The 13,916-nt window shown below is 35.0% G+C and overlaps 1 protein-coding gene across 9 annotated transcripts in view; it reads right to left on the bottom strand.

Moving 5' to 3' along the window:
• The window catches only part of LOC131941571 (ATP-binding cassette sub-family C member 4), a 66,810-nt gene that overhangs the window by 12,857 nt on the left and 40,037 nt on the right, over positions 1–13,916 (bottom strand). For 2 of the 9 annotated variants that reach the window (XM_059300873.1, XM_059300872.1), the window contains exon 9: positions 1,698–1,953. The exons of 4 other annotated variants lie outside the window; for them this stretch is intronic. In XM_059300873.1, the coding sequence (XP_059156856.1) occupies positions 1,698–1,953 (256 nt within the window). Of the gene's footprint in view, positions 1–1,697; positions 1,954–6,482; positions 6,727–8,626; positions 8,877–12,454; positions 12,705–13,916 lie in introns of all 9 variants that reach the window. 3 more of the 9 variants (XM_059300877.1, XM_059300878.1, XM_059300880.1) reach the window with 3 other exon arrangements.

Below are 13,916 nucleotides of genomic sequence, written 5' to 3'. Positions count from 1 at the left end.
TTATCATGAACTGACGCATCAAGACGATGACACTAAAATTTAAATCCCAGTAAACACAATTTTATAACTACACCAGCACACTAGGGGTGAGAACTACCAGATAATGCCAACAGGACAAACAGTCACATTTTGTAAACATATAATGTATAGATCTGAGTGATTGTGCAACCTGTTTAACATAGGTAGGAAAAATTCAACAGCTGAAACTTTAAAAAGGTATGAAGAGACAACAGCAGAGAAGTTTATATGTAACCCTAACACCTGTGTTATGTAGAAAAAGTTATGATTCAACTCTATAAACATTTGTTAGTATATTTATTTTAATTTTAAAAAATATTAATAAAGTAAAAAAGAAAGTCTGATGCTTAACGGTGCTACAGCAAAAGATAAAAGTATTCTATCCACAGAGATACATTATCTAGATACAAAACTACCACATCTACAGTGGAATAGAATTGTGACAGTATTAGAAAGAATTTAAAATTTAAAAAAAATTTTTTAATTGTGCACTGGAGGTGAGAGGAAGAAAATAAAGGAACTCAATCCTTAGGTCAGCACAGTGACCTTTCACCTCTTGAGGTCAGCACAGTAACCTTTCACCTCTTGTGGTCAGCACAGTAACCTTTCACCTCTTAGGTCAGCACAGTGACCTTTCACCTTCCCAATACGTCTCAAGTTGCTCTTAAGGTTAGGGTAGCTCAGTATTTTAACCTAAACCCACAAAACAATGTATACACGACAACTGCAGTAGATTTATAACTAGCTTAACCCAAATCACCTGAAACATTTAAGAGTTGCACAACTTGTCTAATGAAAAACAAGATCTATAAGAAAAAACTGAAACAGTTTAACAATTTCTTGATCTAGTGGTGTATATGTTCACTAAATAGAGGAAAGAAACAAACTTTACAGAAATAAATTCAGCCACAAATTGCAATGTATGAGAATAAATTGCAGCAAAGCTGAAGTATGTTACTACAATAATTGTTTGGGTAAGTAAGAAATAACCCAGACAATACCAAAAATACAGCTTATGACTGAATGAATTATTTGACTTAAGGGTAAGGAATAGAGTATCACACAACACCACGTAACACTAGGAGAACTTCTATCCCCTTATGACTGAATGAATTATTTGACTTAAGGGTAAGGAATAGACTACCACACCCAATAAGATGTAAACAGTCAGAACTTGTATAAGAAACATGTTCAAGGTTTAGTCTCCAACACAAAATACAACACTACCAAACATGTAGGCCCTACATTTACAACATATTCCTTGCTTCTACTGTTGCTGACCTTGCAGTACAAAGACAAAACAGAAGCCAAGCTAACAGTGGAATATAATATTTTGGTGCAAAACTATTTTACAACAGTAACATTTTCCCCTTTTAAGTATAACACTGTAACTATAACACAGGAGGTTTTAATAATTACATTAATTTATGCAAAAGGACTACAGTATCTTGAAGTGGATTTAAATCTACCAAATAAAGTGAGAAACAAACGACAATGTATCAGAAACTTGTTGAAATCGAAGGTGAACTGAAAGAAAATATGTAAACAGTTTTTGTTTTAATTCTAAGTTCATGATCAAACGTATATTTATATGCAATTGAGTTGTATTATGTTTTTAAGAAAACTGAGAGGGGGGGGGGGGTGTTTAAGTGGTACAGTGACGCAAGCCCAGAGGTTACCTGGATTCTGCGTTGAGCAGTAACAAACTCCCCGCAGGTCCTAACAGCCTCAAACACACACCCCACCAGGTTATAGGCCAGGAGAAAGAGGAGGGGGGTGGCCTGATACAGGACGGCGGGTCTGAGAGAGTGCCAGGTCCCTGTCAGGAGGATGCCAATTGCCAGGCTGTAATACAGCAGCCTGTGCATCACCACCCACACGGTGGCAGTGTAGGCCGTCAGCTGCTTCTGCCTCCAGACTAGACTTAATTCATTGCTGGAATGGGCAAATTTTTTTTTCTTCAATGGGTGAAAAATGTGAGGTCACCCCCACTAAGCAAGATCTCAGTGCTTCAAGCAGAATATTTCTGCAAATATACACGACTACACTTTTAAAGTCTAGAATTTTATTTTCACTGCAGCCTAATTTGGGATAAATCATTTCATTGTCTGCATAATCAAGATCATGATCATGCAATGTAGTACTATTGATGAGTGGAAAAACTACTTCCTATACTACAAAGATTAACTCAAAAAAGGCCCTGAAATCTCGTCCTCATGGGGTTAATGAAGCATCCAGACATGAGCATTATAAAAATACTACACAACAAATCATGAAACAAAACAAAAAGAAATAAGCAAGCCAAGATTCTACGCCCAGAATGTTTAGCAACTAAAAGTAAGGTGAAAGGGATTTCAAACAGAAAAAATAAATAGAACATCTACTGCATTGAAAAGCACAAGAGAGATTATACAAATGTTTGCAGGATTAGTAGTGCAAAGGTCAAGAAATGTGGATATATTGTATGATCAAATAAACAAGCTGCTAGAGCAAGACTGTTAGTCAAGTGAAGGATGGGCTGCACAGATAAACACATCCTGGAGATCTTTTTAATCATGGGCAAGAGCTTTTGTAAACAATGGTCAAGAGCCTTTGTCAACAATGGGCAAGAGCTTTTGTGAAACTTAATAGGGCAGCACGGATCAAAACAAACTGGTAATAAGTACAGAAACTGGTAATAAGTACAGAGTTCCCCAGTCATGGGACCTGATAAATACAGTTTGTTCTCTCAATGTTGGTACCTGATATATACATGTTTCTCATTGATGATACCAAATATATAGAGGTTGTTTCTCAATGATGGTACCAAATACATACAAGTTGTTTTCTCAATCATTTAATCATGGTACCAGATTGTTTTTTTTCAATTAAAAGTTGTGATAGCAGAAAAAAAAAAGATTATTTTAGTGAAATTAACAAACATCCAATTGGATAAAAATTCTTTACACATCCACATAAAAAACAAGACTTTCTCTATACTTCGTATATACGAGAAAGTAAAAAAATAAAAATAAAAGCAGAAAATATGAGTATCTACTTATGACAGAGAAGCAGAAGCACAAAATTTAAAATATGATTTTGTTTGATTTACAAGCTTAAAACATAGTGATTCAGAGCTTGTTCTTTGAAAAATGAAAATTAGGCCTAATGTAAATTTAAACATAGGAATAACAAATTCTGCTTTCATCTATTGTCTTAACTTTTGTATTAACAGTGTAGAATTTAGATGCTTGATTTGCTAAACCGAAATGTCTCGAGTTCGAACCCTCGGGCAGATGAGGCTCGTTAGCTGGGGACAGCCACTCTTCTAGGAGAGACAACTCCAAAATTAAACAACTGCTGCCTTGTAGATTGTTCTTGGTTGGACAAAGGCTATGGAAGCAAATCCAAAAAGAAAAGCAGGCTGAAATCGGAGTCAATGGCCTCAATGGGGCATAACCAGTTGACACGTAACGCTTAATTGTGTTGGAGGCGTGGTCGAGTCGGCAAAAAGCTCATGGTTGATAAATTCGAACAAAGTCTCGAGTTCAAACCCACTGGCAGATAAATCTCGATCCCCTTCAACACTAATAATTAAGAACGAAGAAGAAGAAGAAGAAAGATGCTTGGTATAGAATTTAGATTCTTGGTGTAGAATTTAGATGCTTGGTGTAGAATTTAGATGCTTGGTGTAGAATTTAGATGCTTTGTGTAGAATTTAGATGCTTGGTGTAGAACTTAGATGCTTGGTTTAGAATTTAGATGCTTGGTGTAGAATTTAGATGCTTGGTGTAGAAGTTAGATATTATAATCTAATTTACAAAAAAGAGGCGAAGCAGACAAATTTTTATAGACTTATCAATCACACCACCAATATAAGGAGCCCAATAACTATACCAAGAAAAGTATACTTAAATTAGTCAGCATTCAGTCATAAACAATTTCAGCTACCATTTGTTTGATATTTGAACTCAAGTCAATTTAAAAGTGATATAATCAAATTTACCTATTAATTTACTATTACACTAGACAGAATGAGGTTGAATAAATGTACCATAAATTATGAAAGATAGAAGCCTCTATAAATTTAACTTTAATCAAGACAAACTGAAGCCTCTATAAATTTACCATTACACAAGACAAACTGAAGCCTTTATAAATTTACCATTACAAACTGAAGTCTTTATAAATTTACCACTACAAACTGAAGTCTTTATAAATTTACCATTACACAAGACAAACTGAAGCCTTTATAAATTTACCATTACACAAGACAAAATGAAGTCTTTATAAATTTACCATTACACAAGACAAAATGAAGCCTCTATAAATTTACCATTACACAAGACAAACTGAAGCCTTTATAAATTTACCATTACAAACTGAAGTCTTTATAAATTTACCACTACAAACTGAAGTCTTTATAAATTTACCATTACACAAGACAAACTGAAGCCTTTATAAATTTACCATTACACAAGACAAAATGAAGTCTTTATAAATTTACCATTACACAAGACAAACTGAAGCCTTTATAAATTTACCATTACACAAGACAAACTGAAGCCTCTATAAATTTACCATTACACAAGACAAACTGAAGCCTCTATAAATTTACCATTACACAAGACAAACTGAAGCCTTTATAAATTTACCATTACAAAATAAAGCCTCTATAAATTTACCGTCACACAAGACAAAATGAAGCCTCTATAAATTGACCATTACACGAGACAAAATGAAGCCTCTATAAATCGACCATTACACAAGACAAACTGAAGCCTTTATAAATTTACCATTACACAAAACAAACTGAAGCCTCTATAAATTTACCATTAATAAAACAAACTGAAGCCTTTATAAATTTACCCCTACACAAGACAAAATGAAGCCTGAATGAGTTTACCATTAATCGACTCAGGACAACAGATGTCTCTAGTATGGCATAGGATGCCGAGACAAGATAGAAGGACCAGGTGTCAGCCAAGACTTTGGAGTAGATGAAAAGGAAGTAGAACTTGTCTACGCGCGGCTGCTGGGTGCCGAGGAAGTAGATGCTGGCCAGGACAAAGGTCTGCAGCTTGAACAGATCACTCCAGCGGTTGACTGCGTTGATGTTGTAGCCTCTTCTTACCAACTTCACCTCTCTTCTGTGTGTGGGTAAGTCTCGAGGAATTAATTTCCACGCATGGGCAGGTGGTTTAAAGGGGAGTAAGCAGTAAGGTTGAATTTTAAAGCATTCAGGAAAACATCACCCCTGATATATATAGTAAGAGGAAAAGGTTATTTTAAAAATAAATACAATTTATTTTTAATAACCTTGACCTTTACCACAAGATATGCATGTTGGTATATAATAAAGAGACTCTATTTAGAGAAGATATATTACATTTGAAGCCAGGTTTTATCAAATTTTACATAAAGTAGATTGGGGGTGAGGGGGGTTGTAAATAACATCAAATTTGGAATAAAGTGGATGTAGGAGGAACACAGCAGGGCTGTATATAACACTCAAAGCAAAATAATGAGCAAGGTATTTGTTTTGACAAGTAAGTGGGTGTTTTCACAATGCACCAACATCTATAGTAGTCAGGCATAAACATGTGACACCCATGGTGTACTGACACATCCACCGCTTAGATCAAATGTACTATAGAGCAAAAAACTACTCAAGTTCCTTTTTAATATCAGTAGATTGGTAGATGAGAAATAAAAATATCACTCCCAGTAGAACTAAAAATACTAAATATTTGGAACAGTTTGTTGTTTGGATAGTTCATGCCTGTTAGACAATCTCGCAAAGTAAAATTAGCTGGTGATATAGAAATGTAATGTACATCCTCCTCAAAAGCAATCTTTAAAAAATAAGCAATTTCTAATAGAGTATTGTATTAGTAATGACAAATATTCCAATATTTATCAGAATTCCCAGCCATTAAAGTAAAAATATTTTCCTTAATTGTGTGTTAAGTTGAATGATGAAAGGAATGACACCACTGAACACTGAAGAAGCTATTTAAACTTAGAAATTGACCATTAGGAAACTTTCACCATCAATATAACTCAATAAAACTTTCAACATCAATGGATTTCAATCTTGGTTTCAGCCTTCTTATCAGACAAAGCTCAAAGTTGCTTGAGTAAACAAGAAAAAGTATATTTTGTTATGTTCATTTTTTTTGTTAAGCTAGGTTGTTACTAGGAGGAAAAAGAAACTTTAATGGAGATTTCTGATTGCCCGCAGTGGTGATATGATGCACAGTGAGATATAAACACACCTAGACTAGACACAAGTCTAAGTCACCCACTGACTGTTACTAGGAGGAAAAAGAAACTTTAATAGAGATTTCTGATTGCCCGCAGTGGTGATACCCAGTGAGATATAAACACACCTAGACTAGACACAAGTCTAAGTCTCCCACTGACTAGCTAGACCAATGTTACCTGCATAAACGAAGTGTTAACAATGATCTCCCCCATGTTACCTGCATACGTGAAGTGTTAACAATGATCTCCCCAATGAACTGGAAGGCTGTTGGGATGCTGTTGCACCAAGTGGCCACCAGGGCCCTGATTGTGGCCAATAGAAAAAAAACTTCCGCTGCTCTGGGCCTGGCCACAGTGAAAAAGTAAGAGGCCATGAGGGTCAAGGTCACCAGCTTGGCAGAGTTGTTCCACTTGCTAAGAGCAGTGATGTAGGAACTCTTTTTTGTCCACACCAGCTGGTTTCTGGAAATTTGTGGGCCAAAGTTTTACAGAAATATTTTTTCCTAACTAGCTACAGGCATAAGGCGGCATTTGGGTGGATGAAGCCAGCAAAACTTGACAAAATGGTGAGAAAATTTCATTTGCTGCAAGCTTTTGGGTGGATGATGGAGGGACAGTAGCAGCAGCAAAACTTGACATAACAAGATAGTGACAAAATTCCATTTGCTGTAAGCTTTATGATGGAGGGACAGTAGAAGCAGCAAAACTTGACGTAAAAAGATGGTGACAAAATTTCATTTGCTGCAAGCCTTTATGTGGAAGATGGAGGGACAGTAGAAGCAGCAAAACTTGACGTAAAAAGATGGTGACAAAATTTCATTTGCTGCAAGCTTTTGGGTGGATGATGGGGGTAAAAGAGACAGGGCAGTAGAAGCCAGCATGAGCTATCAATTTAAAACAGAAATGGAAGCTAAGAGGTAAAGCTCACTGTTTCGAACAGTTGATGCAGCTATTAAGCTTTCTGCTTTTTTGAGAATATTAGACCAAATAATCAGGAAAATGTGTATTTTCTAGAATATTTGGAAATAGATTTAAGAAGATGTCAAGACAATATGTAAGCAAGAGGTCATTGCAATGTAAGCAAGAAGCCATTGCAATGTGAACAAGAGGCCAAGCTGCTGTGCATCAAGGACACATATAAATGATAACCAAGGTTGAAATCCAACCCTTTTGTTTTCATGCCTAGTTGCTTTTTGTAAGCATTTTTTCCCCCTCAAACATACTTTTGTAAGCATTGTTTTCCCTTAAACATACTTTTGTAAGCATTGTTTTCCCTTAAACATACTTTTGTAAGCATTTCTACACCCAGATAAGTAGTTCCTAGTTATTTAACTATTAGCAACATATTGTATTGTAACAGCCCACAACAGGCAAATTTTCACATCCTACACATGAATAACTTATTGTGAGCAATGCCTGATAAATCATTAGCAGCTTACAAAAATAATGAATAATTAAAACTAAAAATTGTTTCAATGAAATTCCCTGGTTGTTAGTTATTGAGGGAAGTTAGGTTTTAATTCCACGAGGTCATTACAATCTCCCCATTCTTACAATGATAGCTGTGTTTCCTACCTTCAAGTCTGCGGTTCTATGGAGCAAGACATTTTACCAGAATTGTGTGAAAAGAATTATGAACAAGTCCTCTCAGAAGTCAAATCAGTTCCCCTCAACCCACTTAGAGATCAGCTTACCTTTGCTGGACTGTTTCACATCTAATTATAATATACTGGTAAAGTAAAATACTTATGCTCTTTGAAAAAACACATTCAAAATATCTGGGGAGTTTGTTTTATAACGCACAATGAAAACAACATTTTAATGTTGAACACATTTTCAAAGCAATATATCAGGACTTTTCAACTATATAGACCCACACTCAGCAGAATCTTACCAGGGGTCAGCAGAAAATTATGAAAGCCAATATATGTTCTAACTAGGTACAATACTTACAAGGACATTCAAAAAAGTATAGAAGGGTAAAGACCAAATTTTACATTGGAATGTCTGCTCTAGATTAAAAAAATTTTTAATCAAAAACCAGTGTTGAAAAATGTGCCCCCACTCACACAATGAGCGGTTGATACTAGAAAACAAAAAGTTAATTATGTCAGAGACTTTTCTAATGATCTAAAAAACATTGAGTTTGTCTTTTACGGAGTTTCAAACCGGCTTCAAAATTAAATAGCTTTACCTTAACTCCTACTTCAGTATCAATAAGACTTCTCAGATTAAATTAAAAACAAAATAAAATAAAGCGACTTTAATTTTCCATCTTCCAAGCCAAATGCCTATAGCCGAAGAGCCAAAAGCGCCAGTTTGCAAATCCCTTTGCGGAGTCAATAAGAGAGAAAAGATTTACCTTGACCCTGCGAAGGGTAACAAAAGAGCCAGAGATATTCTTTATGGCCATGGAGATCATGCCGAACCAGACATGCTCAATGGCATTGCTGTAGTTCAGGAGCATGAACACCCCACGGGCCCTGGGCAAGGTGAAGGTCATCAAATAAATCCCCACAAATGCAAATCCAACAATTTTGTTACTGAAGACCCACAGAATGACAATAACCGCGTCAAGGAACAGCGAGCGCAACATCCAGTGCAATTCTGTCCTGGGAATAGAGAGTTGGACATTTTCTTCTGTGCTGATCAGCAGAAACACCCATCAAATTAGTAGCCTTAACCTTGACCTATATCCATCACCTGCTAGTTTTTATTACATGTGTAATTTTAGATACTCCCTGAAAATTAGCCCTTTCTCAGCAAAAATAAAAAAAAGAAACTTATTACCAGAAAACAAAAAAAAATAATTTAAAAAATCTGAGCACAGGAAAAAGTACTCATATTGTACTGTCATATTACCTGATTAGGCAATACAAGGGGAGTACATAGGCAAAGTTTGAATGTAATACAACAAGGATTCATGCTGATATTCCAAAGCAAGAAAAGTATCCTTAAGCATTTAGAAAGAATGCACAATGCCCTAATATTCCATTATAATACTTACTCACTGAAAATATGCTGAGGTGTTATATTATTTGGGAGGGGTGGAGAGTGAGATGTGTCCAAGAGAGGGGGATTTTAAAACTTCAGATGCTGTTCATGGACAACCCTCAAAAGATTTTAAAAATTGCTTTGCTGCACTGTTTTAACTCACTGGAAAAACTAATCTAAATATACCACTACATATCTGTGCATTAATTTATGTGTGCATGTTGTATTTTTTGTTTAAGAAAAAAACACTTTATCTTGATTGATATCTTGGTGACAAGCACAAAGTTAACACTTCTATCAATGAAATCTATCACCCATTAAAGAGTATCAAGGTTTCAAAACTGATTATTAACTACACACACACAATAATACAAATTTAAAATTTTAATTTTACTAGCAGCAGTTCTAGCAGTTAAAAATTAACCTATCAAAACATACTGCTATATCTAATTGGCTTAAGCAAATCTAGCATCAAATGATGGAGAGTAAATTTTAAACAAAAAAGCTTAAAAATGCACAGTGACTATCTGAACAATAATTAAAATCTACAACAAAATAGGAACTACAATAAAAACTATGTGGTGCTCAGATATGACTTACAACATACAACAAAATAGGAACTACATGAGAAATATGTGCTGAACTATATGACAACTAGGAACTACAATATAAAGTTAACCAGCTAAAAAAATATAGTTAAATATATTTTATTACGCCCAGGAAACAAAAACAAGTGAAAAAAGGGGGAAAAGTTTCACTGCCTTATTTGAATCAGAGGATTAAATAAAATAAAAAACTATAGAGATAGTTATAGTATACAAGGAAACCATTATAAGATGAAGATAATCAGTCAAATAATGTAATGTCCACTCTCTGGTTAGACATTTTTGCTGTATTAAAATTAGTTATTCTTAAATATTTTTTTCTTAGCAAAACTGCAAGCAGTACATATATATAGCTCCAAAGTTTAACAGACCATTGGGTGATTGGGTATTGGAAATGTATGCTCGATGCCTGGGGCGGTGGGATGAGAAGGGCCAGATGTTGACCATGTAGCAGGCCCCCCCTCCCTCTCTCTCTCCACCCAGCTGATGGACCCAAATGCAGGACATCACCTACACAACTTAGCAGTGTCGCAGGACTGTCAAAAGGGAACAAGAGTTGGTAATCATACTGCCTAAGGTGCGCCACTCTTGTTTGATTATGTTATTTTCTTTACTAGATGGGTTGCTCTCCCCAGCTAATGAGCCTCATCTGTTAGAGGGATTGAACTCGGGACTTTTGGATTAGCAACCATGAGCTAACCCGCCCAAACACTCTGACGCACAATTAATATTGAACAAAAAAGACACCAATGTATTATAAACACACAATCTGCATCTGGTTACATTTAAACATGCCTTGCTTTAGACAAAGTCGGCGACAAAGTCGGCGACAATGTTTTAGTATCTATGTGAAACCGTAAGTTAATTTATTCGCAATTAGAAAGACATCTTTTGGTATTTAGACTTAACTATGAGGTTGAAATCAGAAAGACATCTTTTGGTATCTAGACTAAACTATCAGGTTGGAATCAGAACAACATATTTTGTTATCTAGACTAAGAGTCAGAAAGACATCTTTTGGTATTTAGACTAAACCATTACATCACAGCCAGAAAGAGATCTTTTGGTATTTAGACTAAACCATTACATCACAGTCAGAAAGATATCTTTTGGTATTTAGACCAAACCATTAGGTTAAAGTCAGAAAGACATCCTTTGGTATCTAGATCTAGACTAAACCAGCAACCCATGTTTTAAGCATCTAGCCCATATCTTCCTCCCATCAGATGGTACCTGGACTCTCTGGGCCATGACTTGAACCTCCATGAACTGCTGTATGGTGCCCATCATCCTCTTGACTAGAAACTTGTTCACAGTGAAAAACATCAGCGCCATCACACCATAAGTCTTGGCCCTCAGAGGGCCATTGTTGGCCACAAGAGCCACTAGGGCCACCAACATAAACAAATTATGGCCACTGCGATCTAGCACAAAAATGACAACTAGCAGGATGTTGCGGATAGTGTGCTGCAATATTTCTAGCCTATGGGACAAAAATATGGGGCAATATAATGGAAAAACAATATACGAGTATACTAAGTAACTGAAGTAAACATTTTTAAAATGTTGAAAGAAAATAAAGGATCATTTTGTTAAACAATTCTTAATTTATTACAAGATAATCAAAATAGCATTTTTTTACAAGTTTCTTTTCAAAAGAAATTACGGGGTAGAGATCAGAGGAATCTAATTTTTTGACGTAAATGGTCAGATAACATAAGGTTTAAAATTATTTTAAAGAGTTAAGAGACCAGATAATCCAAAAAGAAATGATTTTAAAAAAGGAGAGGGGGGTGTTAAGGCAAAAGACATACACCAAATAGGTACAGAATTTTTTTGTACGAAGCTAACTTGTAAAAAAAAACCTCACATTGCAGCGGGTGATAGAAAGAAACTAAGCAGAGGTTATGGTACCTAGCCTAGTCAGCTCACAACTCAAGAACATCATTTTACAAATAACAAGACCATATCCTATAGTCACACCAGTAAACAATTAGAAACTAACTTGTGAAACTAATTGACTACCTATATAAAATCAAATCACACACAATCCAGTATGGACCAATGGAATCATATAAATAAGTTATATACTGTTTACGATAGAGATAAATATAGCAAAAATCTGGCCAGTTCTATATAAACTAAATCAACATACACAAGATAGTGGAGAAAGAAGAGATCAAAATTATATTATATACAGCAACTTTGGTTGTCATATTTTTGTTGTTATTATTGTAAATCTTTAAGAGACCTTTTTTTTTAATGTAGTTATTTAATGGCGTATTCTTTAATGTGGGTAATATTTATTGCTTTTTACATTTCTGTGTAAATTTATCATTGTGGTTTACATTTCTGTGTAAATGTCTTAGTGAGGCTTACATTTTTTGTAAATTAATCAGTAGGGCTTACATTTCTGTATGTGAATGAGTCTTGGATATTTAAATTTCTAACAATTTTAAACTCTTCACATTTCTGAATGCAAATTAGTCTTGGATATTTAAATTTTTTTGAATTGTAAACTCTTCACATTTCAGTGTGAAGTTGTCAGTGTAAATTTGTCCAAGCGAATAACCCCAGGGTTCAGGATGTACCTTTAACCGCTTGATAGTCCGAAGCACTTCAGCAACTTCTTTAGCCGTCCTGCTGATTCTGAACACCATGGCAACGCTCACATACTGGAGCAGGGGCAGTGCCAGGAAGAGACTGGTACTCCGCAGTGGCTGAGCCATGATGACCAGGACATACAGGTAAGGCACCAGCAGGAGCCGACGCCCGAGGAAGCTCAGGATAAATGTGAATGTGTCTATGCCGGACCTTCTCCTGACATACCTGCACTCTAACCTAGGACAGGTCAAATAGCTCCAGGTAGAAACATGCTTTAAACTAGATCTAAATAACATCCAGACCAGGTCAAATTTTAAGTAAAACATGGGCTTTGTTCATCTGCTATCTGTATATTTTAAAATGTATGTTTTGCACTGTTCAAGCAGTATTAAAAAATTTTAAATAAAAAATTGAATATGTACTATTTTTTTTTTCTAAAATTTAAGTGCATCAAGTCAACAATTTTTTTTTTTAATCATAAAAAGCAAATGAAATAAAAAATCACTAAAAAATATTTTAATTCTAGTTTAAGAGCCAATCAAAGTTTTTTAAAATAGATATAACCACAACCACTATGCCTCATTTTAAATAATTTTTTAAAGCTAAAGCACCATTTTCTTGCTTTTAACATTTTTGCACATTTTATATATTATATATTTTTATAAAAATCAGCTTTCTAAGGAGTTGAAAAGTTTAATTTAAAAATTTAATCTGCTCCATTGGCAAAGACATGTTTTCCCATGACAACGATAATGATAAAATTGGAATAACAAGCCAATGGGAAGAGCCCATTTGGGGTGAGGAATAATTGGTCATGGTGTTAAATGATTGGTCAACACACACATTATCTAATGGTAGAAAAATTATAAGGTAACAAGAACAGGGTTATTGTTCTACTGGTTGTTCATTCAATAAGAAAATATTGCTAAGATTAGTGTAAGAACAGGCAATACAGGGTGTGATAGAAATCAAAGTATGCCATCTCAGTTAAAGAGCTGATAGGGAATAAATGAATGAGCACTACATTGGTGTGACAGATTGGATTTTCCAAACTCAGGCAAAAAACTAAACAAATAAAAAGCGCTACATCTAATCTGGATAACAATGATTGGATTTTATAACCTCAGGCAAACAACTATAAGAAATGAATAAGCGCTACATCTAATCTGAATAACAATGCTTGGATTATTTTATTAACCTCAGGCAAACAACTATAAGAAATGAATAAGTGCAACATCTAATCTGTATGCTAATGATTGGATTGTCCAACTTCAGGCAAGCAACTAAATGATATACAAGTCCATATGTAGTTTATCATGCTAAAGATGAATATAAAAACCTTTGCATAACAAGCTTTTCAATGCATTCAAAAATAAGAGAATAAAAAACCCATTAGAGCTCATTATCTCTCAGACATTTTAGCAGCCAATGCTTTAATTAAACAGAAAA

The sequence above is a fragment of the Physella acuta genome, unplaced genomic scaffold (genome assembly GCF_028476545.2).
Source record: "Physella acuta isolate Inbredline_101_S28 unplaced genomic scaffold, ASM2847654v3 ptg000366l, whole genome shotgun sequence".
In the NCBI taxonomy this organism is placed as follows: Eukaryota; Metazoa; Mollusca; class Gastropoda; family Physidae; genus Physella; species Physella acuta.
The sequence above is the reverse complement of the archived record's forward strand: the minus strand, read 5'-3'. Positions and strand labels throughout refer to the sequence as shown.